The sequence below is a fragment of the Alexandromys fortis genome, unplaced genomic scaffold (assembly GCF_014885135.2).
Source record: "Alexandromys fortis isolate MF-2015 unplaced genomic scaffold, M_Fortis_MF-2015_v1.1 scaffold_122, whole genome shotgun sequence".
In the NCBI taxonomy this organism is placed as follows: Eukaryota; Metazoa; Chordata; class Mammalia; order Rodentia; family Cricetidae; genus Alexandromys; species Alexandromys fortis.
Window position 1 is genome coordinate 3024325 of NW_026068004.1, and position 25016 is coordinate 3049340.

A 25016-nucleotide genomic window follows, 5' to 3' on the forward strand; every position below is an offset into this window, starting at 1 on the left:
TAGGTCAGGCTAGGTCCCAGGGTTCTCCCTGTCTCTGTCTCTCCAGTGTTAGAATTATAAATGTGTACCACTGCGCTTGGCGTTCTCTCCACCCCCCCCCTCTTTTACGTAGGGGGTGGGGATTTGAACTCAGGCAGGCATTTTACCAACTGATGCATGTCTCTACCCTCAAGTTCTCTGAGCTTTGACGGATTTATACAAGGAACTAGAAAACCAATGACTCTTATCCAAGACTTGGTATTTAGTGAGACCTGGGCAGAACCGAGTGGATGAGAGGGGCAGCCACCACTAGACAGAAGCCCACCACAGACTAGAGGCCTTGACCACCCTGGTTACAGCAGCACGTACCCGCCCAGGTGGGATGACTTGTCCAGTTCTTGAAAAGACCTACCTCACAGTAGATACTGGGGAGGAAAAGAGAGGCATTCATCCCTCCAAGGACTGATACAGCAGGTAGGCCTGTCATTCTGCCTGAGAGATGAGCTTGGTATCCTCAAGAGGCCTCTGCCTTTCCTGCCAAGCCCTCTCCAGGTCTCTGCCAGAGAAACTGAGTGTTGCCAAGGCCAAGCAGGCAGCTGGACTCGGCCTTCTCCAAGGGGAAATGGCCTTTATCTTCCCCAGATAAGAGGCATTGAATAGACCCTGGAGGTGGAGAGGGCCGAGGGAGGGCCCGTTTTCCTCAGACGGACCAAAAAGCAACCACTTCTCCTGAGAAGTCCTCAGCCTGAGTCAACCAGGGGCTGAGGCTGCTTCTGAGTTCAGCACTGCTGTGCTGCCCAGCCTTGGAATCCAGGCCCCAGGCACAAGGGAGGTCCAGAATAAAGACTTGGTGATAATGACAGCTCTGTGGGGAGCTGTGCCCGCGTGCTAAGCACTTTCCTTGCCTTGTTCATTTGATCTTCTAAATAGCCCCAGGAAGTGGACAGGGTGTGGCCTGGGACTGAAGTTCAGAGAGGCTGTCAGTTGCCTGGGGTCACACAGCCAGGAATGGCAGGGGAGGGAGGCTCTCAGGCCCAGAGGCTGAGGTCCCGTACTCAGGTAGTGAACCAGTCGACTTGGTGGTCTCTGGGATTTGGGGGAAGAGACCCCAAAGGCGTAAGCACTCACCTGTGACAAGGAGCTGACAATGTGAGTGGCCTGGGAATGAAGGCACCGAGCTCCAAGACCAGTACCGTGCCTGGCCCGATGTCAGCCAGAAGAAAGAGCGATAGGAATCAGGGGTTCGGAGGGGCAGGCAGCGCCTCTGTCTAGGAGCTCCGGGGACTTTCCTGCACATAGGGCAGTTGAACAGGGCCACAAAGTCTGCAGAGATGGCATCTCTAGTGGTTTCAGAGTGGCATGGGGTGTTGTAGGAAAGGAGTGGACTGGTTCACAGCATTCAGAGGAGAGAGAGAGAGAGAGAGAGAGAGAGAGAGAGAGAGAGAGAGAGAGAGAGAGAGAGAGAGAGAGAAGGCTTCTAGGGGCTGGGACATTGAGTCTGAGCCTATCTTTTCTGCAGTCAAGTTGGAGTGGGAGGGTTAGGGTCTTCCTTGGGCTTCCAGAAGGGCCCCAGGTAGATGACCACGTAGCTTAGGAAGAGTAGCGAAGGTCATCTCCATACCTGAGAACAAGGTTGGTCTCTGATGGACTCAGTCCCAAGCTCCAGGCAGGAGACTTTCTCTTTCGGCGTACGCATGTGAGTTTGGGTATATGTGTGCTATAAGGCATATGTGTGGAGGTCACAGGACATTTCCAGGGGTCAGGCTCTTCTTGACCCTGTTGAAGCAGGGTCTGTTTGCTTCTACTGCTTTGCGTGCTCAGACCAGTTGGCCTTCGAGCTTTCCAGTCAATTCCCTGGTTTTGCCTCCCATCTCCAAGCAGGGGTGCTGGGGTTATAGACGCAGGATGAACACCTGCCTTCTTTATGTGGGTTCTGGGCTCAAACTTAGGCCCTGTGACCTGCATGGTTAGCTTTTGCTTGCAGAATCCCCTCCCTGCCCCTTCCCCCATCTTCTGAGAGATAGTCCAGGATATCCAAATCAAACCCTATGACCTCAGTTTCCAGCTCTTACTGGGGTAGAACACATACCCTCTCACCAAGTCCCATCCTCCTGACCCTTGCCTGAAAAGAGAAGCGAGCTTAGCTCAGTTTGTCTCTGTGGCTCAATACAGGACTATCATGTAGCTCAGGGGACCAAGGTTTATTGAACCAAGTTTTTTTTTTTTTTCTTCCAAATAGTGCTCATTTTTTGCTTGCATTTTCCCCAACAACCTCTGGAGGGCGCCCTGCGGCTGGCAGCTATGGGTTAGGGAACAGGGCTTAGGAACGCAAATGAGGGACAGGTGGAATACTCGTGGGCTCTTCAACTCCTACAGGGGAGAGAAGGAGCCTGCTTCATGGTCCAGAGGACATAAACTAAGCCCGAAAACTTACAACCAAGGCGCCAGTCCTGGCTCTGTTGCTCCATGCCTCAGTTTCCCCTGCTGAAAGTATCTTACACAGGGAGGAAAAGCGCATACCAGGTCCTTGCAGCCTTGCTCGGTTGGGGGATGGGAGTGCTTATCTGCACGGAGAAACCGAAGCTTCATGAGTCTCCCTCAGAGGCTCACCTGCTGCCACCCTCGCATTCCGGGTCACAGGGCCCACGCTGTCATTTCCCTCCGATGTGCTTGTTGGGAAACCTCGTGCCGGGGGCGCGAAGCGGTCCTGCTACTGTGGCTTTCCGAGTAGGCGGTGGTTGTGGTGCTTGGCCCGCCTTCGCCTTGCCACCAATTTTGGGCAAAGCGGCTGGTGGCGCGCTACGTGACGACTGTGAGTCAGCGCATAGGAATGTGGAGGACGCTTTGTTCCGGCTCACCAGCGGACGAACGTGCTGGGGCCCGGGCGCGGTGGGCCTGACATCACCGTGTGGCTGCACCGCAGCCACGTGCGCCCTGATCAGGGCCGCCAGCCTGGAGCTGGAGCCTCTGAGGTCTCTGCAAGCCCAGCCCCCCGGGACGCCTCTTTGTACCCAATCCCTAAATGGTGCAGACAACTCAGGTCTCCGTATGAATCACCGGGAAGCCATCCCTTGCCCTCCATCCTTGCCCTGCATCTCTGTAATCCTTTCAGTGGCCCAGAGGAGGTGATCTGGGGTCTATGGGACATGCTCACAGAGAGGCTGGTCTGGGAGAAGGAAGCAGGGATGAAACCTTCCCTAGTCCTGTCTCCAGTTTGATTGTTTTCCCTTCCTGGGCCTGGGCTTATCCTGCAGGCAAATGAGGTGACCTGGCTATTTTGCCCTTCCCCAGAATCATGTATTAGGTAAAAGATGCAGGGCCTTGAGAAGTATGTGAACTACAGATAGCCACATGGAGAGTCCTAGGTCAAGCCTGGGTCTTTCTAAACGAATGCCATCTGATGACAACAACCCTGTGTGGTAGAAACTGTGCTTGGTGGCTATTGAGGCCCAGAGACAGGAAGCCTAAGGCACACTAGTTCCGGCATCACAGTTAGCAACCCAGGGCCCTTTGGGCTCCTTCTCTCCGTTGGATGTAGACCCACTGGAATGTCACAGGGATCCCCCAGACGGATGCATACTGCCCAAGTTTTATCCCTGGCAAACTGAGTGGGAATCCTGAGTCTCCAGTGGGGGTTGTTCTGAGACGGAGCAGTAATACCCAGGCAGCCCCTTCAACCCCCATCTTCACTTGCCTCAGATTTTACAGAGAGAAGTTTTGCCTTGCCCATCCCTGCATCCTTGAGGGCAGAAACCAGATGGGTTTCAGGACAGGCAGGGTGGCCCTGGGCTGCAGGGAAGGCTTTCTGAATGGGATATTTCTCCTTTATACTCTGGCCCCGCTTTTTTCTTTCACCCCCATGCTCCCTAACACCAGGGCATACTGCCTTAAAGCTGGTTGAAGGTCCCAGGGCCTCAGTTGGCCTGGGGGCCTTTGCAGGAGGTGGGTTTTGTTAGCTCTGTGTCAGGGACTCTACTGTTGAGCAGGTCCTCATTGGGATCTCACCAGCCGAGAACCCTAAAGCTCTACTGGGGCTGTTCCAACATCCTGGTACTGCATTCTTGAATTCTTTGGCTTCTGTTCGTCTCAGACTGTGTGTTCTGTAAGGAGGAGATGGAGAAAACTGTTCACCTTAGCCTATTGTGGTGTGTGTGTGTGTGTGTGTGTGTGTTCAGTTTTAAAGACAGCTTCTCATTAGCCCAGGCTGGTCTCAGATTTACAATCCTCCTGCTTCAGCCTCCTGAGTGGTGGGATTAAAGGCAGAACACCCAGGTTGTCCTTTTTAAAAGTAATTAGGTTAATTAATTAATTTATAGGCAGGGTTGCATGTGCCTCAAACTAGGATCTAGCTTGCTATACAGCCAAGGATGGCCTTGAACTTCTGAGTCTCCTGCTTCCACCTCCTGAGTGGAATTACAGGCCTCTGCTTCTGGTTAATGCAACATTAGGAATTAATCTCAGGGATTTGTGCACAGCAGGCAAGCACTCTCCCAACTGAACTACATCCCCAGCCTTGTTCATCGGTTCCTTCCTTCTTCCTTCTTTCCTCCCCTCCTTTCTCCTGTTTTGGTACTTCATTGTGGCCCCCCTCCATCCTCAGCCGACCCCCCAATGATGGGTACTGACCAAATAAGCCAAAGCTTTGGTTGATTCTCAGTCTGGTATCTCCCCTGTATGGTCTTACACATGGGTGCACCCTGGGAAGGCTGATGGATGCCGAAGAGGTCTGAGTAGGTCCCTGTAGTCCTGGGAGCCTGAGGTCCTGGTATTTAGGATGGTGTCTTCTTCCTGTCAACCCCTGATGCCTCACTTGCAGACCTCAAGGTGTGAGCCGCATGCAGAGGCAGAGGTTGCCAGTCCAGTGTAGGGTACACAGGGCCGGCCAGTTCTGGGGTCTCTGCACCTCCACTGACTCATGCTTCCCTGCACTTCAAATTTAGTGTCCATTTTTGGGGAGCAGACTGCTCCCTTTTGTGAGCAGGTACAAGAGTCTCAGCACCAAGTCACTGACGGCTCAACACCAGCCTCTGGCTTTAGCCTGCACCGGAGGGGTCCCAGTGACCACACCACCATCACCCTAGACATGCAGTGTTGTGTTGATGACGGTTTTCCTGCAGATCCCTGTGCTCACAGCTGTGCTCAGTGAGGTTGTGGCATACGCTTCCTGCTCAGACCCAGCCACTACCACCCAGAGACGGAGACAAACCAGTCAAAGAGAACCTGTAATGTGTTTCATGGAGAGGCTGATGGTCTCTGAACCCCTATGAACTCCAAGACCCAGAAGCTCTAAGGACACGGGGTGACAGGTGAGACTAGAGCAAGTGTCTGCACGTGCCCCACCCCCTGCACAATTCTTAGCCACTCGAGGGCCCCGCCTTAGCCTGGCACGCCTGCCTGGATTCCTGCCCACGTGGTTTCCCCTCAGCCTCTCCCTCACGTCCGCTGGCAGAGCATCCCTAGATGTCTGCATTCCTCTGTCATGAAGACGGCCACCTTGGGGCTGGGCCTGGCTAGGGCATCCATGCATGCTGTGGTAAGATGTGTGGGGACACACCTGTAGGCACCTGCGTCTCTGTGCCCATGTATGGCTGTACCCCTCTATGTTTATGTGTGTGCACTGGTGGGAAAGCTCACAGTGGACATAGACACTGTGTGGGTATGCATGAGTGTGCTCCATGGTGAGGGAGTCTCCGTGCAGCAGCCCACTGGCCTGGGGACAGGCACCTGGGCTTGTGCACCAGAATGCATGCATGCCTTCTGCACCAAAGGGTCCTTGCGTGTGGAGGGCTGTGTACTCAGCTTTCTGAGGCTTAGTTCATAGCCACTGGAGGAAGCTGGAGGAATGACAAGAGGTCAGGATGAGGTCGAACATGGAAAAATAATTTGCCTAGTTGGGCTGGATGCTGCCTACATGTTCTCCTCCCCTCCCCCCTCCCCTTAGCCCTCACACTAGTCCCAGAATGTAGAAAAGGAGAAGGCTCCTTCTATTCAAGGCCCAGAGAGGGCCAGTTACTTACCCATGGTCACCTGGTCTGTAAGTGGTAGAGTTTGAGTTCAAATCTCTGCTTGCCTGATTCTAGAGGCTGTCCGTCAGGATGGAGAGGAGGGGACTTCAAGGGCCTAGACAGGACCTATGTACAGGGTCATGCCAGTGTCCAGAAGAGAGGTCTCAGAGCTGCACCTGTGTGGGCTGGGAAATAGAAAAGCATGTAACAGTTTGCATGTTCTAGTTTACATGTGCTGGGCCTTGGAGTGAGGTGCTCTTCGCATGTAGTAATTTATCTAACCTCTAATAACCCTGCTGCTATTAAGTTATTATTATCCTACTATGTAATATTTATTATATAATAATATATAATAATGATAATTATTAGTAGTCTATTCTCAGTTTAGAGATGAGGAAACTGAGGCACAGATAATGTCAAAGAAGTTTCCCCAAGTCCCACGGCTGAGAAGTGAAACAGGTGGAGCCTTACATTCTGTGATTGACTCCAGGGTCTGAGGACACAACCCCTCCTCACATTGCTGTAGCCGGCATCTTCTCATTCAGGAGACCCAAGCCTCATCCCTGATGGCGGAGTGGTATCCCATGCCATCCTACATGGAGGCCCAAGAAAGCTGAGGGATGACCATACTGGTCACCTACCCCACAGAAGGGGAAACTCGCAGCTAGCAAGCCCCATTCTTTCCAGGCTGTAGTTTCTGCTCCATGCCCAGAGAGAGCAGATAGGAAGGGCTGTCCCCAAGTTGCCAGGTGGGGAGTCCTGGAAGGGGGGCGGGGCAGGCCTGGCAGTTGGCACAGAGTAGGCAGGCTGCTGAGGGTGAGGCTGGGACAGGGCCGAAGTCGAGGCTCAGGAGCCGGTTTTCCCAGGCTGTGTCTGAGTAATCCTGTGTCTATATTTATCTCCTCTTTTCTTGGGTGAGCAAACAGAGCTTGATGCCAGGCAGGCCTGCCACCCCCACCGGTGCCAGCATTGTTTCTCTCACCTGTCAGTGGCCCTTTGCGGTACCACAGCACTGGCCATGAGCATAGCCTGGCCCATGGAGGACTTATAAGGATGCTAAACCCTGCGGCTTCTGTGAGAAATCTCGTTGTCTGTGCTGATCAGGGATGCTCCAAACTGGGTGGTTGTGGCTGTGACCATGACAATAACCTAGGTGTCCTTGGTGTGCGGTGGGCAGGAGGGGCTGTGAAAGATCTACCCTGCTTAGGAACTAGGGGTTTCTCCTCCATATTAGCTTTCAGTCCTGCCTTCACACTGGTCCACATGGAACCAGACTGCTTCTCTCGGGATCTGAATTCTGAGGACAAGGTTGGAGGGCTCAGAGGTCTAGGTCTACGTTCTGAGGTCGCATGATGACACTCTGGTCCGGAGTAAAGAGCTGTTCTGTGACTCAGTTTCCTTGATTGTCAATGCCGTGCTTCCACAAATCTTCCCTGTGTGTGTGTTTGCACATATGCATGGTTTATATGTGTGGATATGTTTCTATATGATGTATGCACATACATACGCACATGTGCACACATGCACACGGAATCTAGAGGCTGACATCAGGTGTCTTCCCCAGTCACTCTTCACCTGTGTTTTGAGAGAGGGTCTTAGAATCCTCACATCAGATAGACTGGTAGTCTAGAGAGCTCCAGAGATCCTTCTGTCTTCAGAGTTCTGGTGTTACAGGCATGCTCTGCCATGCCTGGCTTCTTATATAGATTCTGGGGACCCAAACCCAGGTGCCCATGCTTATGTGGCAGGAACTTCACCGACTGGGCCATCTCCCCAAGCCCCCTTTCCACAGATATTGTAAGCACCAAATTAGAGCTGATGGGAGGGAATCTGCTGAGAAGGGACTGTCAGGTTAACTTCCTAGCCTCAGATCCACAAGAGTGACAATGGATGCACACAGGTCCTCAAGGGGAAGGATGTAGGATGGTCGTATGGGCCACATATAATGGGCATAATGTGAGACAACGTGTAGACATTAATGTGCACCCCTGATTCTGCGAGGGACATGTAGCCTTAGGATGAAATGGTTGAGAAGACACTACAAGGTATGAAGGCCACACACTTTGCTAAAGCCCATTCCAAGAGCAGAGGGGGCAAGGCAGCAGCCAGGTCAAAGGGATGACAGCAGGTACTCCCGTCAGGGATGATGCAGCCCGCATCGGGTCCTGGCCCCCATCATCTAGACCTCATCCAGGTGTCCCCATGACCAATTAAGCTCCTTCCCTGACTCTGGTCTCTGCCCTGATGGTGCCATATCCCTGACCTTGGAGAGCCCTCCTAGGTCTGGTGCACGTGCGCCGAAGCCCTGCCTGCTCCCAAGCTGGATTAGGTAGAATCGGAGGACGTGCCGGGCTGGCAGGCTCAGGGGTGGGGCGGGTGCCGGCACACCGGAGCTGCCCTATGCCTGATCGGGACTGGGTTGCAACCAGGCCTTGTATGGCTCTGCCAGAGTAGTTCGGCGGCGGCACCCATTGGCTGGGCTGGCACTCCCAGCCAGGGCTGCTCGGGCCCCAAACCACGGGTAACCAGAGCTGCCGGGAGCTGGTGGATTAGCATGCCCGCCTGCCCGCCTGCCCGCCTGCCCGCCACTAGAGCTGCTCTTTTCCTTTCCTAAAAAGGCAGAGCTGGGCAGAAGAGTCAGGTAGTAGCACTGGGGCCTGGGGTAGGGTGGGGTGGTTCAGGTGGATCTGCGGAGGACCCTATGGGAATCCTAGCCCTGGCCTCAGGCCAGGCTCTTCCCGGCTTCGGACGTCCATTTTGTCATCAGGAAGAGAAAATTGGCACTGTATCTTTTTAAAGTGGATGAGGTCAGGATGGGAGTGTGGGATATGTGGCCTGGGGTCCCCTAGTCCAGTGAAAGGCTCAGCTACAAAGGCCCAGACTCTCCACAGACAGTAGACAAGTATGGAGATCATGTATCAGAGTCCAGGCTCCCTTCTGTGTAAAAGGTGACCGTGCGAAGTGTCCTTCTCCCAGGGACTCCAATTCCCCATGCTGATTTCCACACAAACGAAGCCCCAGGCTTCAGCGTCCTTAGACACTTGTTCCTGTTGCCTTCCATCCTTCGGTTTTTTCACTTCCATCCAGGCTGGCCCAGCCTCCTGAGGTGTCCGGTCCCCTAAAGTCTTTAGAACAGACTATGGTCCCCAGAGTCTGAGCCCAGAATGGGTATGGTTTTAGGAATGAGCGCAAGATCTCCCAGTCCTGTGGACTTCACCCAGCCCTGGCTGGGGACCCAGATGAGCTTGGCCAAAATGTCAGAAGAACTCGGCCATTGCTCTCCTGGGATGCTGGGACAGATGGGACAGGATTGTGGCCTATCACGTGTGAGAGTGTGATCTCAGGCACTACCTTCGTCTGTAACAAGCCCGCATTCTGCCCCAGTCACTTCTTGGAGGGGAAGGGCTCATGACCCCTGCGAAACCTGGGCCCCCAGTGTCGGGTTTGGCACGGAGCCAGCGGTAGTCAGGCGACAGCAGCGTGGATATGGAGTTCCCACACCTACCCCTTGATAGAATGGCTACTGGACTCTAAGCAGAGGCAGTCGTGCAGTCTGATACCCGGCACCACCCTGGAGCCAGAGGGGGACTGGAAGGTGGGAAGGGAGCTTGGGTTCCCTAGCAGGCCGCCCTGGAACCAGTCATAGCAAGAGGACCTCACCATGTAGCCCAGGCTGACTTCCAACTTGAGCTCTGCCTGTCTAGGCCTCATGAGTGTCGGGATTACCGGCACGTGTACTTGGGAGGACTGGGGGAGGGGAGCTTTAACCTCACCGTCACTACCTTTGGCTGTTTTCTTCTCGAAGAATGGTACCTGAACTCACCATGCTGGGCAGTCATCAGGGCTACAATGGGTGAAGGTTTGGAAACAGTGCCTGGTGCGTCTTCTCTTGGAGCTGGGGAAGGCTCCCCTTCCCTGTTATCTTGGATACACATCCCTGACTCTGTATCATGTCCTCTGCCCCCATTTTCTGTCCTTCCCTTAGGGTGTCCTTCCTAGGATCCATTCCTTATTCCTTATCCCCGACAGGCTGTGATTTCAGCACGGGTACCTTCTCTGTTTCCCACACCCTCTTCAGGCCATTCCCCGCTTCCTGCAAGAGTGCATCGCCTCTGAGGGTGACACCATTGTCCCTGCCTCCTTCCCATCCCATCGTGAACCTCTGCTTATTCGGCCCAGTTCTGACATGTCCTAACCTTGCATGAAGCAGAAGCTGCTTCCTAATGTCCCTGTTCCCCTCTATAAGACCAGGCTGTGTGGCTGGCTCAGGTCAGTGATGGGAATAGAAGGGCCATGTTTGAGTCACTTCTGTGTCATGTGATGGACACCTGACACCAGTTAAGAGATGAAAGGGTTATTTTTGGCTCACAGGGTCAGTGGGCTCAGGCCACTGTGTCTGGGAGGGCGTGATTGAACAGTGCACTTCACACTGTGGGCCGGAAGGCAGTATAAAGGGGACTTCCTTACCCAGCATCCTCACTCCCCCCTCCTCATTCTGCCTAGACCATGGGATGATACTTATATTTAGGGTGGGTCTTTCTCTTTCAGTGACTCTTCTCTAGAAACATCTCACAGACACACCCAGGACGTGCCACGCCAGTCTCCCAGGTGATTCTAAATCAGGCAAGTTGATAATGAAGACAGACTCTCTTTCTTTCTGCTTCTCAGGATCATGGGAAGTCAGGAGTGGAGCTGCCATGAGCCTGGGTCTCCCAAGTAATTGGAGTGAGCAGGATTCCTCTGCTGGGGCCCCCTGAATGTACAGTAGGGGAGGAAGGGACTCTTGCTCCTTTGGTCACCGAGTGTAAGGCCTGCTTGAGCAGCAGCATAGGGCAGCCTGTCCTGACTGATGTAACTTGGCTCCCAGACCCGACTCCATCTCAACTCTGCCATCGTTAGAGATGATCCTCTCTTGCTCCCTGCACCACCTGCCTGGTACAGACACCGCATCCTGACCTCTGTCTCTTCAACAGCTGTGGTCCACAGGTTTCATTCACTGTGGTCCCTGAAATAGCAGTTTAAGTCTCCACATTCAAATGGCTATTGTGGATCATGGCTTTTGTCTGCTTAGGTTCTCTCTCTCTCTCTCTCTCTCTCTCTCTCTCTCTCTCTCTCTCTTCCTAAACTTGGCACACGCTAGAATCACGTAGGAAGAGAGACTCTCAAGAAAACCTACATTAGACTGTCCTGCAGTCAATAAGGCTGGATGGGGGGGGTCTGGCCCACTGTGAGCAGTGGGACCCTTGGGCAAGTGGGTACAGAGAAGCAGCTGAGCAAGCTGTGGGGAACAGGACTGTAAGCAGCCCTCTCCCAGGGCCTCTGCTTCAGTTCTGGTCTCTGGGTTCCTGCCCTGACTTCCCTTCACAGTGGACTACAAGTTATAGAGATGAAATTAATCCCTTCTTCTCCACAGTGCCTTCGGTCGTGGGGGTGTTCATCACAGTAGCAGAAGGCAGACCACTTCCCTCCGCAGCCGATGGCCCAGGCCTCACCTCTTTTCTCACACACCCCACTTCTCTCAAGGTCCCCACTCCCCACCCACTGTAACCATCTGCTGTGGGCTGGCAGAAGCCACGCTTGGGAGACTCCTGGCACTTATGGTCTGGCTGCCGACTGCTGTTAGAGAAACCAACAGCAGAGCAGACAGTGACCACAGCTCTCCGGAGACCTTCCTTCTTTCCTGGAGACTTTCTCTCACTGCCCTTGGGGCTCACTTAGGCCCTCTCAGGACTCTTTGACTTCATCTTCAACTTCCTCCGGTGCTTCTACTCCGTTGACAGAGAAAATCCCTCAGAGGAACAGTGTGCCGTCACTGAGATGCGCTATCTTCTTCCACGTTTTTTGGGCTCCCAAGCCTCCTTCTCCTACCCCTCGGCTTCTCTTATTCCACAGCCACAATGTTCAACAAGCAACAAGCAGAAAAGCTGTCCAGCAGCCTGTGCCCAGGTCCATGACAAAGTGTCTCTTCCCATCTTTGCCTCGATGGTTCTTCAATACCCACCCTGCCCACCTTTGGCCATTCGGCTCTCAGTGTGCCACATGCCAGGAATGGTGCAGGTCCATCTTTTCCATACTTCGGCATTGATCCCCTTTGCCCAAATAAAGCCACCCTTTCAGGTCCTTAGTGCCAAACTCTGGTTAGCACCTTGTCCCCAGGGCCTGCTGCTCGGCTCATAGACCTGCCTTCCTTTCCTTGCGGTCACAGGGCCTCTCTTGAAAGCTTTCCTGATCCTCTGACTTCCTGCGGACTGGAGCCTTTGCTCTGTGCCTCTGCTGATGCTGAGCCTGTTTCGGAGTGATGCCCACAGCCTGATCTGATGGAAGCTCTCTGAAGGTGGCCCTATCTCTTGATCGTCACAGCACCCATCACTGGCAGTCCTCACTGGCACTCGGTGTTGAATGCAGAAGATGGGAAAACATGTTTTTGCCACCCCAGCTATCCCTGCACTGTTTTTAAGTCTGTGCATAAACCGTCGAGGGCTTGCTCTGCTCAGGGTATCCGTGTCTTCCCTGCATGCGCGTCGTATTTAATCTTCACAATGATCCTTCCTTCAGACTTAGGACATTACCTCTGGTTACAGATGAGCAAACAGGCACAGAGAGGTCAGATGGCCTTCCCAAGATCACACAGGCAATCAGTGGCTGTGTCAGGATCCAGATTCAGGTTCCATCCTATAGCTGGCTCAACAGTGGCTCTCAAATATTGTCATCTATGATAATTCCTGAATTTCTGGGAGTTCCCTTATTTGGGACAAGGGTCTTAGCAGCACAGAGGTATGGAGGAGTCAAGATATTGGATGTGTCTAAAAGTCAGGAGTACCATGACTTACCTGCAGCTGCCAGAGGTCAAGGGAGGCCAGGAATGATGTCTCCTCAGAGCCTGCAGAAGGACCAACTGGGCAACACCCAGATCTCAGACATCTCCCAAGTTCTAGCCAGGGCCGTTCTGCTTAGCTTCAAAGATCAATGGGAATGGACATGTTCAAGGTGGTATGGCCATAGACGAAGATTCCAGACACCTGTACTCCAGAACTGTTGGGGAGTCCATTTCTGTTGTTTAAAGCCAGCTGACAATTTGCTATGGTGACCATAGGGATGAATTCAGGCTTCATGGTGAATTGACACCAACCCCATAGTGATCGACAGGCCTGGAAGTGAGGGTAATGAAGTCCCAGGCTATGACCGTGACCTAGTCATTTTCCTTCTATGGGGCTGATTGCTTTGTAATAAAATGAGTGCTTAGGACATCCGGTGTTCCCCTAACCTTGATATTCTGTAGTCCTCAAGAAAAGCCACGATAGGGCTGGAGAGATGGCTCCGTGGTTAAGAGTGCTTGCTGCTCTTCCAGAGGACCTGAGCTAATTGGATAGCTCACTTTAACTCCAGCTCAGGGGATCGGATACCTGCTTCTGACTTTTGGGGGTACCCCTTCCACACAGCACATACTTCCACAGACACATAAATAAAAAACAAAGTTAAACAAGAGGAAGAGAAAAGCCATGAGCCAAGCCAATAAGGCTCTGTTGGGAATTTTCAAATTTATTCCAACGTGCTATTTTTTTTTAAAAATATCTTCAGGCTGAACACTCAGCCCAAGCTGTAATAAAGGCAATTATTATACTTGTAAAAACGTCTCATTCACAGTACAGATGGGATTTACAAGGGTCACACACACCAATACTGAGAGATTCTTTCCTTTTGTACAATGGACTCTGTGCTTTAGACCTGTATGGATTTCTTTTTTTTTTTTTTGTCTATGTTTTTGTTTTTCTTTTGCACTGATGATGAATACCATACTGACAACTGCAAGATACACGTGTAGAAACTGGAGTTTAAATAAACCACAGGCAAAATGACCCCTCTCCAAGTGCGGTTGCTGTACATATCTACAGTTCGAGTTTTGGAATGTATTGCCATTTAGGAACGTGGAAACTCTCTACGGACGATTTCGCGTACGGAATGCATACACCTTTTCAGAAAACGAAGGCAAAGAGTTATCTTACAGAACGTGAGTATCTTACATTTGCCTACAAGGTTCCCTTTCTTCCCGACCACCACATTCGGGAAAGTGATCAGTAGTGCCCAAGCGGTTTTCAAATGCCAAGCAGACAGGGACCACAACACGGAAGCAAATTTGGCGGCACTTTGGGAACTTTCTTAGGTGACACGGCAGAGCAGATGGGTCTCCCAGGACTTCACCTGGAAGAGTCAGCTGGAGCAAGAACTAGAAGGAGACTTCAGCTCAGACATATTCCTTCTTCCTAGTCTGGGCCAGAGGGGAGCGAGCGATGCCTAGAGGAAGCTGGGAGCCAATGCTCTTCAGAGGTTTCCCCATGGAGCAAGGCAGACTGTGTGTCTGGAAAATAGGTAGCTATCCCTGTCAGAACCTCTGGAGGGTCCCGGTGGCTGGGAGCAGAGTGTCAACTACTACGGGGGGTGGGAAGAGGTTGGTACTCTGATGCGAGACTGCCCCGTAACGGGCATCTAGGAGTCAGGCCTCAGGGACAGGGGGCCTGGAACTACCACCCACAGAGAACAGGATTTGACTCAAGACCTCCCCAGCTGTCACAGGTTAAGTATCAATGGCCATCTTGTTCTGGTGAGTGTCAGTGGATCCCACACAGGTGTCTGAACTAGACTGTCATCATTGACAATAGCGTCACAGGCAGGCTGCAAGTCAGAAGTGGCCGGCTGTGGGCAAGGAGCCTGGATCGTATTCCTGGAGAGGTTTTCAAGAGGGAGGAGGTGTGTGCAGGCTGGGGCCATGTGCTTGGGGGGTGGTGGAGAGAGTTTGAGAGAGAGAGTTCAGAGCTGTGTCTGGGAGTGGCATTCATTGCAGCCCTCTGGGCATCTGTGTGGGGCACTGGCGCCCAGGCTAGAGTCTGTGTATTCTATCCCCGTCACCCACAGGCAAGCCTCCGGTTCCTAGCCTTTGTTATAGCCCATTTCCCTGAGTCAGCTGGGCCCAGTAACTGTGGGGACTCTCCATTGTGTGGCCACACACTGTGTCAGTCGCTAGACTGCCAAGGAAGATGAATGAGGGAGAAGGGAGTGGGGGGTGGGAGAGTAACTCCCAGGAGATTTTGGGTGAGAGTGAATTGGAGAGAGGTGGTTATCTCAAGGTCGGGAGCTAGCCTGCAGTCTGTGGCCGGGAGAGCTTGCCTAGGAAGCCGTCAAGCCTGGGTGGAGATGATAACCTTTGTCCAACTCCTCACTTCAGCCCTTAGTTAGGGCCGAGGGGCAGAAGGGAGGAAGGCTGGGACTTCCAGGTTGGGCTGACCAGAACTCAGGCTTCTACCTCTTCCTCTCAAAGTGTCTCAGCCTTGGCTTGACAGCTTCTCCCAGGTGTGCAGGAGACTTACAGCGCCAAGCATCTGGAGGCTGTCAGTCTGATACCCATGACCCCCTGTGGCACGGCACCCAGCACGAGAGGCCCTGCTCTATGGACTCTTGAGTCAGGCAAAGAGGACAAACCAGGTGATTGGCTTTGGCACTGGGCCTGTGACTAGCTGATCTGCCCATCCAGCAAGGGCCACACACACACACACACACACACACACACACACACACACACACACTGGAACGAACTGGAGGGAGGGAGAGGGGTGGCTTATAGCCTTGTCGACTCTGTCTTCTCTAACAGCCCCAGCAGTTCAGCCCTCCCATGAGCCTTCAGCCGTACGCCCTGTCTGAAGCCCAGGGATAGGCTTCTGCTTGGAATTCAGTGACAGCAGTCTCCACCATGGCTGGAACATACTTTATGACTTGGGGACAAGGCTGTAGGAGGAGGCCTCCTCACCACGGTCCCTTTTCTCTGTCTTTTGGAGAAGGTAAAGAAAAATTTATGTCAGGGTTTAGAAACAGTAAGCATAGCTCCTATGCCACAGAAGACTTTGCCTTTTTCATTTGTCCAACAGGTCAAGTTCTATATTTCAACCTGGGATTTAAATTTTTGGTCCTATTACTTTTTTTTGCCTTGGGAACTGAAGAAAAATTCAAATGACTTAGGATAATTCAGAACTCTTCTAAGTCAAGAGAAGAGACTCTGAAGAGGCCGGAGGAAGAGCCAAGCACCATCTTTGGTTTCTATGTATGTGTCTATGTACTCATATGTAACCCAGTCATGGAGGAAGTGCCACGCTTCATTCCTCGGGAACAGAGGTGAAACAGAATTCAAACCTCAGGCTCAGAACAGTCCTGGACTAGGTATTTCTAAACATCAAGGAACCAGCTTATGGCCAGGCCCAGGAGGCAGGGACCTACAGGTGTGTGTGTGAGAAACCTGGGCCCCTGTATTCGTCTTGGGGGAAGGTAGAAGCGGGAAATGGGAGGTGAGGCCCACAGTCCACACTACGTTCCCCTCAGGCTACTATTCTGTACCGAGATGCTAGCGAAAGGTGACTTTTTGTCCTGATTCTTGCAGAAAATAAAATAAGAAAAGATACTGTTCTTGGCCGGGCAGGGTGGGAAGTGGTGGGGTTGGCTCCTGCCTGTATTGGTGTTCTGCCTTGGGGTTCTGGTCATTCTGCTGACAGATAGGAGTGGCTACTAGCTGGGTGTATACTTGGGAGTCTTAGGCATGTCTGTAGGAGTGCTTGCCTTTGGATTTATACTTTCCTCCCTCACTTTCTCTCCCTCAGTGCAATGTAACTTCTCATGGGCCTTGAGGTGGGGACAGCTGCCAGTGTGGAGTGTGGTAGTGGAGGTGAACAGGCCCCTCCTACAGTCTCGTCCCCAAAGCACAAAGTAGTCACGGCCTCAAGCTCCTCATGGGTGTTTCTTTTTTGTTTTTCTTTTGTTGTTGTTGTTGTTCTTTTTTAATGGATGTGTGTGATTTGTGTTGTTTCTTTTCTTTTCAAGCAACAAAAGGTCTAGAAAAAGGCACGGGTAACTGCATGTGTGGAACAATACAATAGATGGGTCTGAGCAGGAGCCGTGAGGACAGATGGACAGAGAAGACGCCCATGGAAGCAAGGTAACTCCAGGAAGCTGGCTGGAAATGTCTGCTGCTGAACACTGGAAGCCAGATAAAGTGGCGGGAGAGGCTAGGTGCTTGGGGGGCCTCTGTCTTTGGGCAGGAATTGAGGTGTCCTGGGCTCCCCACTACCTAAGGGCTCAGGGGAGCCTTGACGGGTCCTAGGTTCCCCAGAGAGGTTCCTGCTCCGGGCTGGGAAGTGAGTGGAGGCCTCTGCCAGGCAGTCCGTGGAGCTGCTGCGGTCCAGTGGTGGGAAGCTGGAGGCCTTGCGGTTGGCCAGTGTGTGTGGCGACTCCAAGGAAGCACTCCAGGATGACGCTCCCTGGTGGCCCCGGGGCAGCTGTGGGGAGCAGGGGCTATGCGTGCCCATGGGTTCTGTAGGGGCTTCAGCCCTCTGAGGTGCCCAGTCAGGAGGTCTTCCTGGGCCTCTGCTGGTCCTTTCCTCCTCCAGCTCTGAAGAGAGTGTAAACTTGGAGACCTTGGCCACAGGGGACACTGATGCAGAAGTGCTCTCTGTGGGACTCCACCGGCTGCGCTCCTGGGCTTCTCGGGCCCCCGTTAGGTCACTGCCACCTCCTGAGAAGCCACTGACCCAGGCCGCACAGGCCGCTGGTAGTAGGGTGGGGTGGGCTCCTGGCCGGGCCTGTACCATCTGGATTCCACCAATCGGAATGAGAGGGCAGGGGGCGCGGCTCAGGTGCTGGGAGTGCAGAGGCAGGTGACTGAAGAGGTTCTCCTCACTTCGGCTAGGGAGGTGGCCGTGGAAGTCATGAGGGGCAGAAAATGGTCGAGGGAAGAGAGGAACAGGGCCAGCTGAGCAGGATGGACTTCGAGACTCAGTCTTCTGCTGGGGTCAGAAAATAAGACAGAGGAAGGCAAGGGTTACACGCTTGGCACATGCAGAACCGAGTTCTAGAGTCACAAATGGCAGGCGGGTCTGAGATCAGAGTAAAGAGATGAGCGGGGCCAGGATCGGGACTCAGGAGCTTCCCACGGGCAACATGTTGGTCCCACATCTATAGAGGGGGCTCCACCTTCCACTACAGGAATTTTAATGGGACCCCAAAACTAACAAGAGAGATGTTTTGGTCAGTGTTCCCCCAAAAGGGATGCTGTGGGTCACAACAACATGATGATAGGAATGTCAACAGGACAGTGTCAGCATGGGATGGTGGCAGCCACGGTGGCAGGGTGTTGTGGGATAGACACTGTGAAGCATCAGGGTGGGGACAGTGTAGGAGACAGATGCCACCAATGAGGGAGGTGTGGTAGGACACAGAGGCGACAGAGGCAGGGCTGCTCTTAGCGACTATGCTGATGGTTTCACAGGGATGGTGAGGACTGGGAAGTCCTTGAAGGGGATGAGGGAGAAGATGGTTTTCTTAGAGCTCCGCCATCTGCTCCAAGGACACAGTGGACAGGGAAGGGATGGATGGCTGAAGAATTATTACACGAGGCCACAATGCTCACTGGGGCTAGAACCCAGAGCCCATGAGCTCCAGAGACATGTTGGGGGTTTCTGAGGGTACGTGGAAATGCAGTACTAGCCGGAACAGCGCAGATCCAAGACATTTGCTACATGACCTGGATCACCGGGCTGGCTCTGGATGTGACGCACAGAGGGTGTGAATGGGGAGCTCCCGACCCCCAGGAAGGCCATGGTGAAGACTCACCCATACAGAGGTGCACATTTCAGGGCTTCTGCTGAGAAGTGTGTGAGGTAGAGGCACGGGCTGGAGGAGAGCCTGTGGAACTGGCCCCAAGCCCAGGCTACACTTGCCCACTGAGGGGCTGCAGGGCCCAGCCAGGGCCCACTTCCCTGGCGGCACTGTCTGTGGTGATAACTCAGCCTGACCCAGAGACCATTTCCTGGTGGGTGAATATCTGGGGGCGCCTGTGTCTATGGCATTCTTGGGTCCAGGGGACAGAGGTACCCAAGGGGGCACTTCTCTTCCTATGGGGTAGGGAGTGAGAGGAGACAGCTCCAGTCTTGGGGACCCACAAAGACGAGGGCCCATGTTCCTTCCTGGGCCCACCTGGGGGCCAGGTGTGCTCGTGACCGAGGCCTGCGCTTCTTGGGTCGGTGACCATCGCTGGGGAGACGAGTCATTTTTGCTGAGTGAATGTTTGCGAGTAAGTGAGGGGCGGCTGCCTGCTTCTTTGCTTGGGGACCACGGCCTCCTAGGGGACATAGCCTTGGAACTCAGAGCTGAGCCCGTGTCAGTCTCCACTGGGGCTGGTCCCAGCTGGAGGAGGTCTGGGGTACCCCGGCTAGGTGTGGAACAACTGCTGGCTGTCAAGTGTGTGACTTCTGAGATGGAGCTGCCTTGCTGGACCTCGTCAGAAGTGGTAACTGGAGGCTGAGGGCCCTGAAGGGGTGAGGAGTCCTCCTGTAGTGTGGTTGGCAGGCAGGGCGGAGCTGCCTCTGAGGAGGGCCTGGACAGCTCATCCTGGCTCTCGTCCTCCTCCTCTTCCTCCTCTTCATCCAGGTCTGAGTCGGAGTCCGAATCCTCCAGGTCTGAAAACTGGTGTTCCTCCACAGCCTCGGAGCCCTCCTGCCCCTCGGAGTCCTGGAAGAGGTCATCACTGGTTCCTGAGGGGAGAACCGGGGGACTCAGGATTACAGCTGCTTCAGGTTAAGTCCGTTTTCACTGCCTGCCAACTAGGCATAGTGCCACATGGCAGACGACCAAGTGACAGAGAAGACAGAAGGATACTCTGTAAATAATAGCGCACAGTGACCTCACACCTCAACGTGCAAGTTTAGTTCTGAAGCTTTACGTAAATTTGCGCAGTTCACCAAAGAATCCTGGGATCGCTGGGGAGGTCATTCTAGTCTTACCTTCGCATTGTGGATAAGGAAACTGAGGTAAGGCGATTAAGTAAGCTGCCTAAGTAAGGCAGAAGCAGGGCCAGCACACCACTGGAGCAAACAAGACCGTCTGCTCTCTTGTTTCTCAGCGCAGGTTCCTCCACGAGCCAGTTATGAGGCTGTGACTTAGTCTCTTTTGTCAAATGAATACAGGCCTGGCGCATAGCAAGGGCCCAAATTATTATAGTCCACTAGGACCCCATTAATGATGGCATCTGCCATTCTGAAATAGGGCATGCCGGCTGGACTGAAAGACAGTCACAATCAGTTAAAATGCAAACTAGATGCCAATATGACCGGGCCGACCTACACAGCAGCTTTGGCAAATGGCAGAGTTTGGCCTCTGTGGGTAGCTGGACTAGGCAGGCCTCAGTCTACAGGGCAGGACTCACCCCTGCCATTTCTGCCCTGTGGACCACGTTGAATGCTAGCTTCCGGGTCTTGTCTTTTATGGGGTCATGGCTTCCATCAACGGGATTGAAGTCACGCCACTGCTCATAATCTAGATGGAGATATCCCTGGAACGGGCAGCCCTCTGCACTCTGAGAGACTACTTGGAGAGTTTGGGTTCTCTTGGTCTGTCACTAGACTGCTGTGACATGACCAATGGGCTGGTGACAGGTGGACTACTAATGTGTCCACCAGCCCCACCAGTCACACACACCATACTGCTTCTCCTCCTGTCCCGAGAAGGTAGACCCAGAACCCTGTGGCACTGGCCTTGCCTCTCCACCATGCTTCCGGAGGGGCAGCTTCAGTGCGCTAGTACCTCAGGGGTCAGGTACCGAAGTGGATGATGTGAACATTCATTAGGACAGAGGCAAAAAACTGTGGGTCGAGGAGGAGCTGCCAGGCAAAGGGAGGGCCATGAGGCCGAGGGCAGAGTTTTGGGCAACTGTAAGCTAAAAGATGAGGGAGAGACATAGCAGATAGGGGATGAGAGACAAAGCCTCACAGTGGCTCTGGGCCCTTATTTCTCTGGCAGGAGCCCTGACTGCAATCCTAAGATTTTACCCTCACTCATACACTGTGAGCACCAAGCGCTGAGAAGGTCATAGCCTTCCCTACAGTTATCTGGGTATCTCCTGCTGGGTCAGAACTAGTGTTCAGTGTTTGTGTTATCACACTGTAGTTCAAAATGACTGTATGCTTCGGGAAGCAGAGGTGGCCTGGGTTCGAATCCTTGCCCCACCGTCTAGCAGGGTGACCGTGGCTAGCGTATGTCCCTCTGTGCTCAGCTTTTCCACCAGTACAATGCACAGGGTCATCTGCTTCTCCCATCGCATAGGCAGATGGCAAGGGTGGCACTGTTAGCATTGGTGGATGAAGGCTGAAGCAGGGCCCTGACCGGGGATGGAGCCAGGGCCAGCATCTCCTGATAGCCATTAGGATGGCCCGCAAAGCCTTCCTAGACTAAGGAGGAAGTGGAGGCCCGAGGGTATGATGCCCTTTTCTGAGTTGTGCACCAATGGTGGAAGCCCTCTCCAGGAACTCCGCATCCAGGCTCCTACAGGCGTCTAAGGGACTCCCCTGCCTGCTCAGCACCTCCCCTTCCTGATGCTCCACAAGGGCTTTTGCCACTGTTGGAATCAAGGTCCTTTGGAAGGCACAGCACAGAACCTATGGCTGGGTGCAGTTTCTAAGACTGGCCACATGGTGGCAGTGGCTTACAACCTTCTCCCCACCATGTGCTCTGTGTGTGTGTGTGTGTGTGTGTGTGTGTGTGTGTGTGTGTGTGTGTGTTGCCTTGGTGCAGGAAGTAAAAACTCTATCCTTTTAGTCTCTTAGGTTACAAAGCTTGGAGTCTTCCTGGGTCCATTTCCCCTTACCTCCTCGTTCCTCTATGATGTAGCAGTCAGATCTATGGGCTCAGTCTCTGCTGGCTTCTGGAATGAGACCAGTTCCCACTGCACTGTGCTCACTCAGCCTGTGCTCATACGCCTGGCCTGCATCACACCCCTGCACACAGCTGGAGGTGTCAGAGGGCATCTGCACGGGCTCTGTCTCTCACGGACGGCAGCTAAGTTGGCTCTCTGACCTTCATGGCCCCAGTGCTGGACTTCCCTTTTATTTTTCTTGAAATGGGGCAAATCAAGCGTCTACTGCCAGTTACAGGGACTTAGAGGGGCGCCATCTGTAGCCTGCTGTGCACTGTGACAAGCATGGGGGCTGTGCTAGGTATAGTTCGTGAAGACAGCGCTTCGAGCTTTTGTTCTAAACACTGATTTATTCAATGTTAAAGGAAACCTGATTTAAATCTTGTTATATTGTCCCCCCATAAAAAAAAAAACCCAAAGCGCGACTTGCCTTTCTTCCCATCTCCTTCTCCATCTTCCTCTTCCCTCCCTCTCCCCTCACCTCCTTTTACCTTAAGTCCTGATCCTTATTAAGTTAAGGTTTGTTACTTCTTGAGGTCCTGCTCATCCATCTGCAGACTCCTCTGGACTCCACCCCCCCTCGCTCCCCCGGGTCTGCTATCGACTGCCTCTAGTTTGCCTCTGCTGCTGGAGGGCGGCAGTCAGGTTAGAGTGATGGGGCAGGAATGGGAAGGGACAGGCCTATGGGATCCGGCTTTGCCGTCCTCAGGGACACGTCCAGCTCCACAGGCCCATGTGTTAAGCTCACGGCAGAAGAGGCACGAGGGTGGGTATGTGGCTTCCAGCTAAGTGCCTGCAGAGCCCTCCAGTTCTGCTAAGACTACGCAGGGCACGTGTCTAGAAAGTGCCTGTCGCACAGTGGGCAACCAGGCACCCAGTGCTGCCTGTAGCCACTCACGAGCTCACACTCAGTAAGCACTGCCTGAGCTCCCAGAGGTGCTGGCATTCCACGGAACACCGGCTTATACCCAACTGCACAGTAGCTGGCCTGTGGCACTGGGGAGCATTTTATGAATTTAACATTTGCTTCCCAGTTGTTCAGCAAACTAGAGGGAAGGGTACAGAAGGGAGGGAGAGGAAGGGGGGCAGTAGTGGAGACGAGGGTAGCTGGAAAGGGAAAGGCCAGGGGCTGGGAGAGTGGGAATATGGAGAGGGGCCAGGGAGAGCAGAGATCAGTATGGTACCTTCTTCGGCTTCCAGCTCCTCCAGCACCCCCGTCTCTTGGCACTTTTTGCTGTGGGCTTTCGACTTCATGTGCTTAGTCAGATTCCCTGGAAAGAAATGAGGACAGACTCAGGCCTGGTGGCAGGGAGAGGGCAGAGAGGGCTGGGCGCATGGAAGTGACACACAGCTGCCAGGCCACAGCTCTGCAGAGCAGTTTCAGGGGCTGGGCAGGGGCCAAGGCATCCTGTGCTCCAGTGTCCAGGCCAGACTCTGCAGCCAGAACCCCTGCTGAAGGTTAAAGCACCAGGCTGGAGAGGGGAGGCCATGCGGCTGGGAGGGGACAGGGCCCACTGAGAACCCCGAGATGCCGGTTAAAACACAAGCAAAAGAGAAATGAAAAGACTGCCTCGTCTTCTCTTCTGCTTCTGTCCTAAGTGTGGACCCAGATGCTGGTGGCACACTCGGATGGGATAGTTTGCAATCCTATTTATTGTTTATTTAATGAATGCGCATTGGTGTTTTGCCTGTATATACTCTGCGGGAGGTTATCAAATCCCCTAGAACTAGAGTTACAGACAGTTGTGAGCTACCACGTGGGTAATGGGAATTGAACCCGGGTCCTCTGGAAAAGCAGGCAGTGCTCTTATCTGCTGAGCCATCGCTCCAGTCCTGCTAATTTGCAATCTTAAATGCAGAGATGACATGGGGTTCTTACGACTAACTCGGTAGATGGGGACTGAGAAGTCCTGGCTCAGTATACTTCCAGGTCACCCATAACGCCAAACCTTAGGGTCTAGGCAGAGGAACCACGGTGCGGTTATTTATAGGAACGGTGAGGTGTGCAGGCAAGGGACATGGATGCCACAGGCTCTGGGACCCGGGGCTGTGGTTTTCTTAGGAAAGTCCCCCTTTTGGGGCCAGGGCATAGTGCAGACAGAAGACCAGCATTCTTTGGGAACAGGCTGCCCTAGGCTCTATGAAGCCCTGAGATGCTGCCCCAAGGTATAAACCTAGCCTCACAGGCTGAGGAGCCAGAGTTGCAGCTCCTGGGGCCTGGGCAACAGCAACAGCCACAGTGTCATGTTCCTCAGTGTGCACACACATCACAGGCTGCAGAGGGATGGGCTTTGTGGACAGCGGGTTCTGGGAGGAGAGGCCAAGCTACCTGCCCTGTCTCCAGAGAACACAGACAGACACAACATGAAGTTCCTTTGGTTGTGCCCTGAGGGTTGCTGTATTTCCACACAGATGATCACACGTCAGCAGCTCCTGAGTTGGGCACAGTGTCTCCCAGGCCTTAAATTGCCAACTTTGAATGGATGGATGGAAAGGGGATGGGATAGGAAGATGGAGTCTCTAGCAATGGGTGCACAGAGGGACTAGGGGGTGGCTGAATGGGTGGCTGACTAGAGGAACATGGGAAAAAAGAAGAGCAGCAAGGTGACTGGTGGCTGGGACACTGGGTGGATAGATGAGCGGACGGCAGACGGATGGAGCAGATGAGTGTTATGGAGAAACAGAAATGGAAGACCGGGCAGAAGCTGGTCAGTAAAGAGATAGGAGGATGGACGGTCACATGAACAGAGGAACGGTGTCCACACATGGGAATGTATGGGGCGCCAGACAGTAGGATAGAGGGAGAGCGGGCAGCTGAATGGAGATGGGAGGACAAGACAATCTGTGAGAGGGGACAAGAATAGGGACACTGTCAGATGAGTAGACAGGGACAAATAGGTGGACAGACGGGTGAACATGGGGAGAGCTCATGGCTGGGTAGAGCGTCTTCATCTCTCAGAAGGGTCAGGTCTTACTGGTGGGGAAACAGTCAGATCCCTAGGTTGGGTGACTGTGGTGGCCGGGACTAGAGAGGAGCTAGCTCCCTCCCTGCTCATCATTCCCAGGTCTACCCTGCCCAGCTTGGGCCTTCCCCCTCATCTAGACAGAAATGTCCCCATTCAGTCTCATGACCTTCATGCTCACGGTCTGAGCAGAGGAGGAAGGAGGCAAGACAGGACAGCTTGGGACCAGAGACCCCAACTGTCCCTCCTAGGTCACAGAGGCCACGAGCACTGCTCACACTGGTGCGGTTTGTCATAGACATTTTACCTGTGAAGTTTAGATTACTATTCAACCACGCTAGACAC

The 25016-nt window shown here is 53.4% G+C and overlaps 2 protein-coding genes across 3 annotated transcripts in view; both read right to left on the reverse strand.

The window, feature by feature from the left end:
• The window catches only part of Foxj3 (forkhead box J3), an 821428-nt gene that overhangs the window by 221849 nt on the left and 574563 nt on the right, over positions 1–25016 (reverse strand). The gene's annotated exons all lie outside the window — the stretch shown is intronic.
• Positions 13515–25016, reverse strand: part of Hivep3 (HIVEP zinc finger 3) — a 397655-nt gene continuing 386153 nt past the window's right edge. The window contains exons 8-10 of one of the 2 annotated variants that reach the window (XM_050161425.1): positions 22893–22979; positions 18633–19552; positions 13515–17806 (exon numbers count right to left, since the gene is read on the reverse strand). In XM_050161425.1, the coding sequence (XP_050017382.1) occupies positions 17030–17806; positions 18633–19552; positions 22893–22979 (1784 nt within the window). In that variant the 3' untranslated portion in view covers positions 13515–17029. The remainder of the gene's footprint in view (positions 17807–18632; positions 19553–22892; positions 22980–25016) is intronic. The other variant, XM_050161426.1, reaches the window with a different exon arrangement.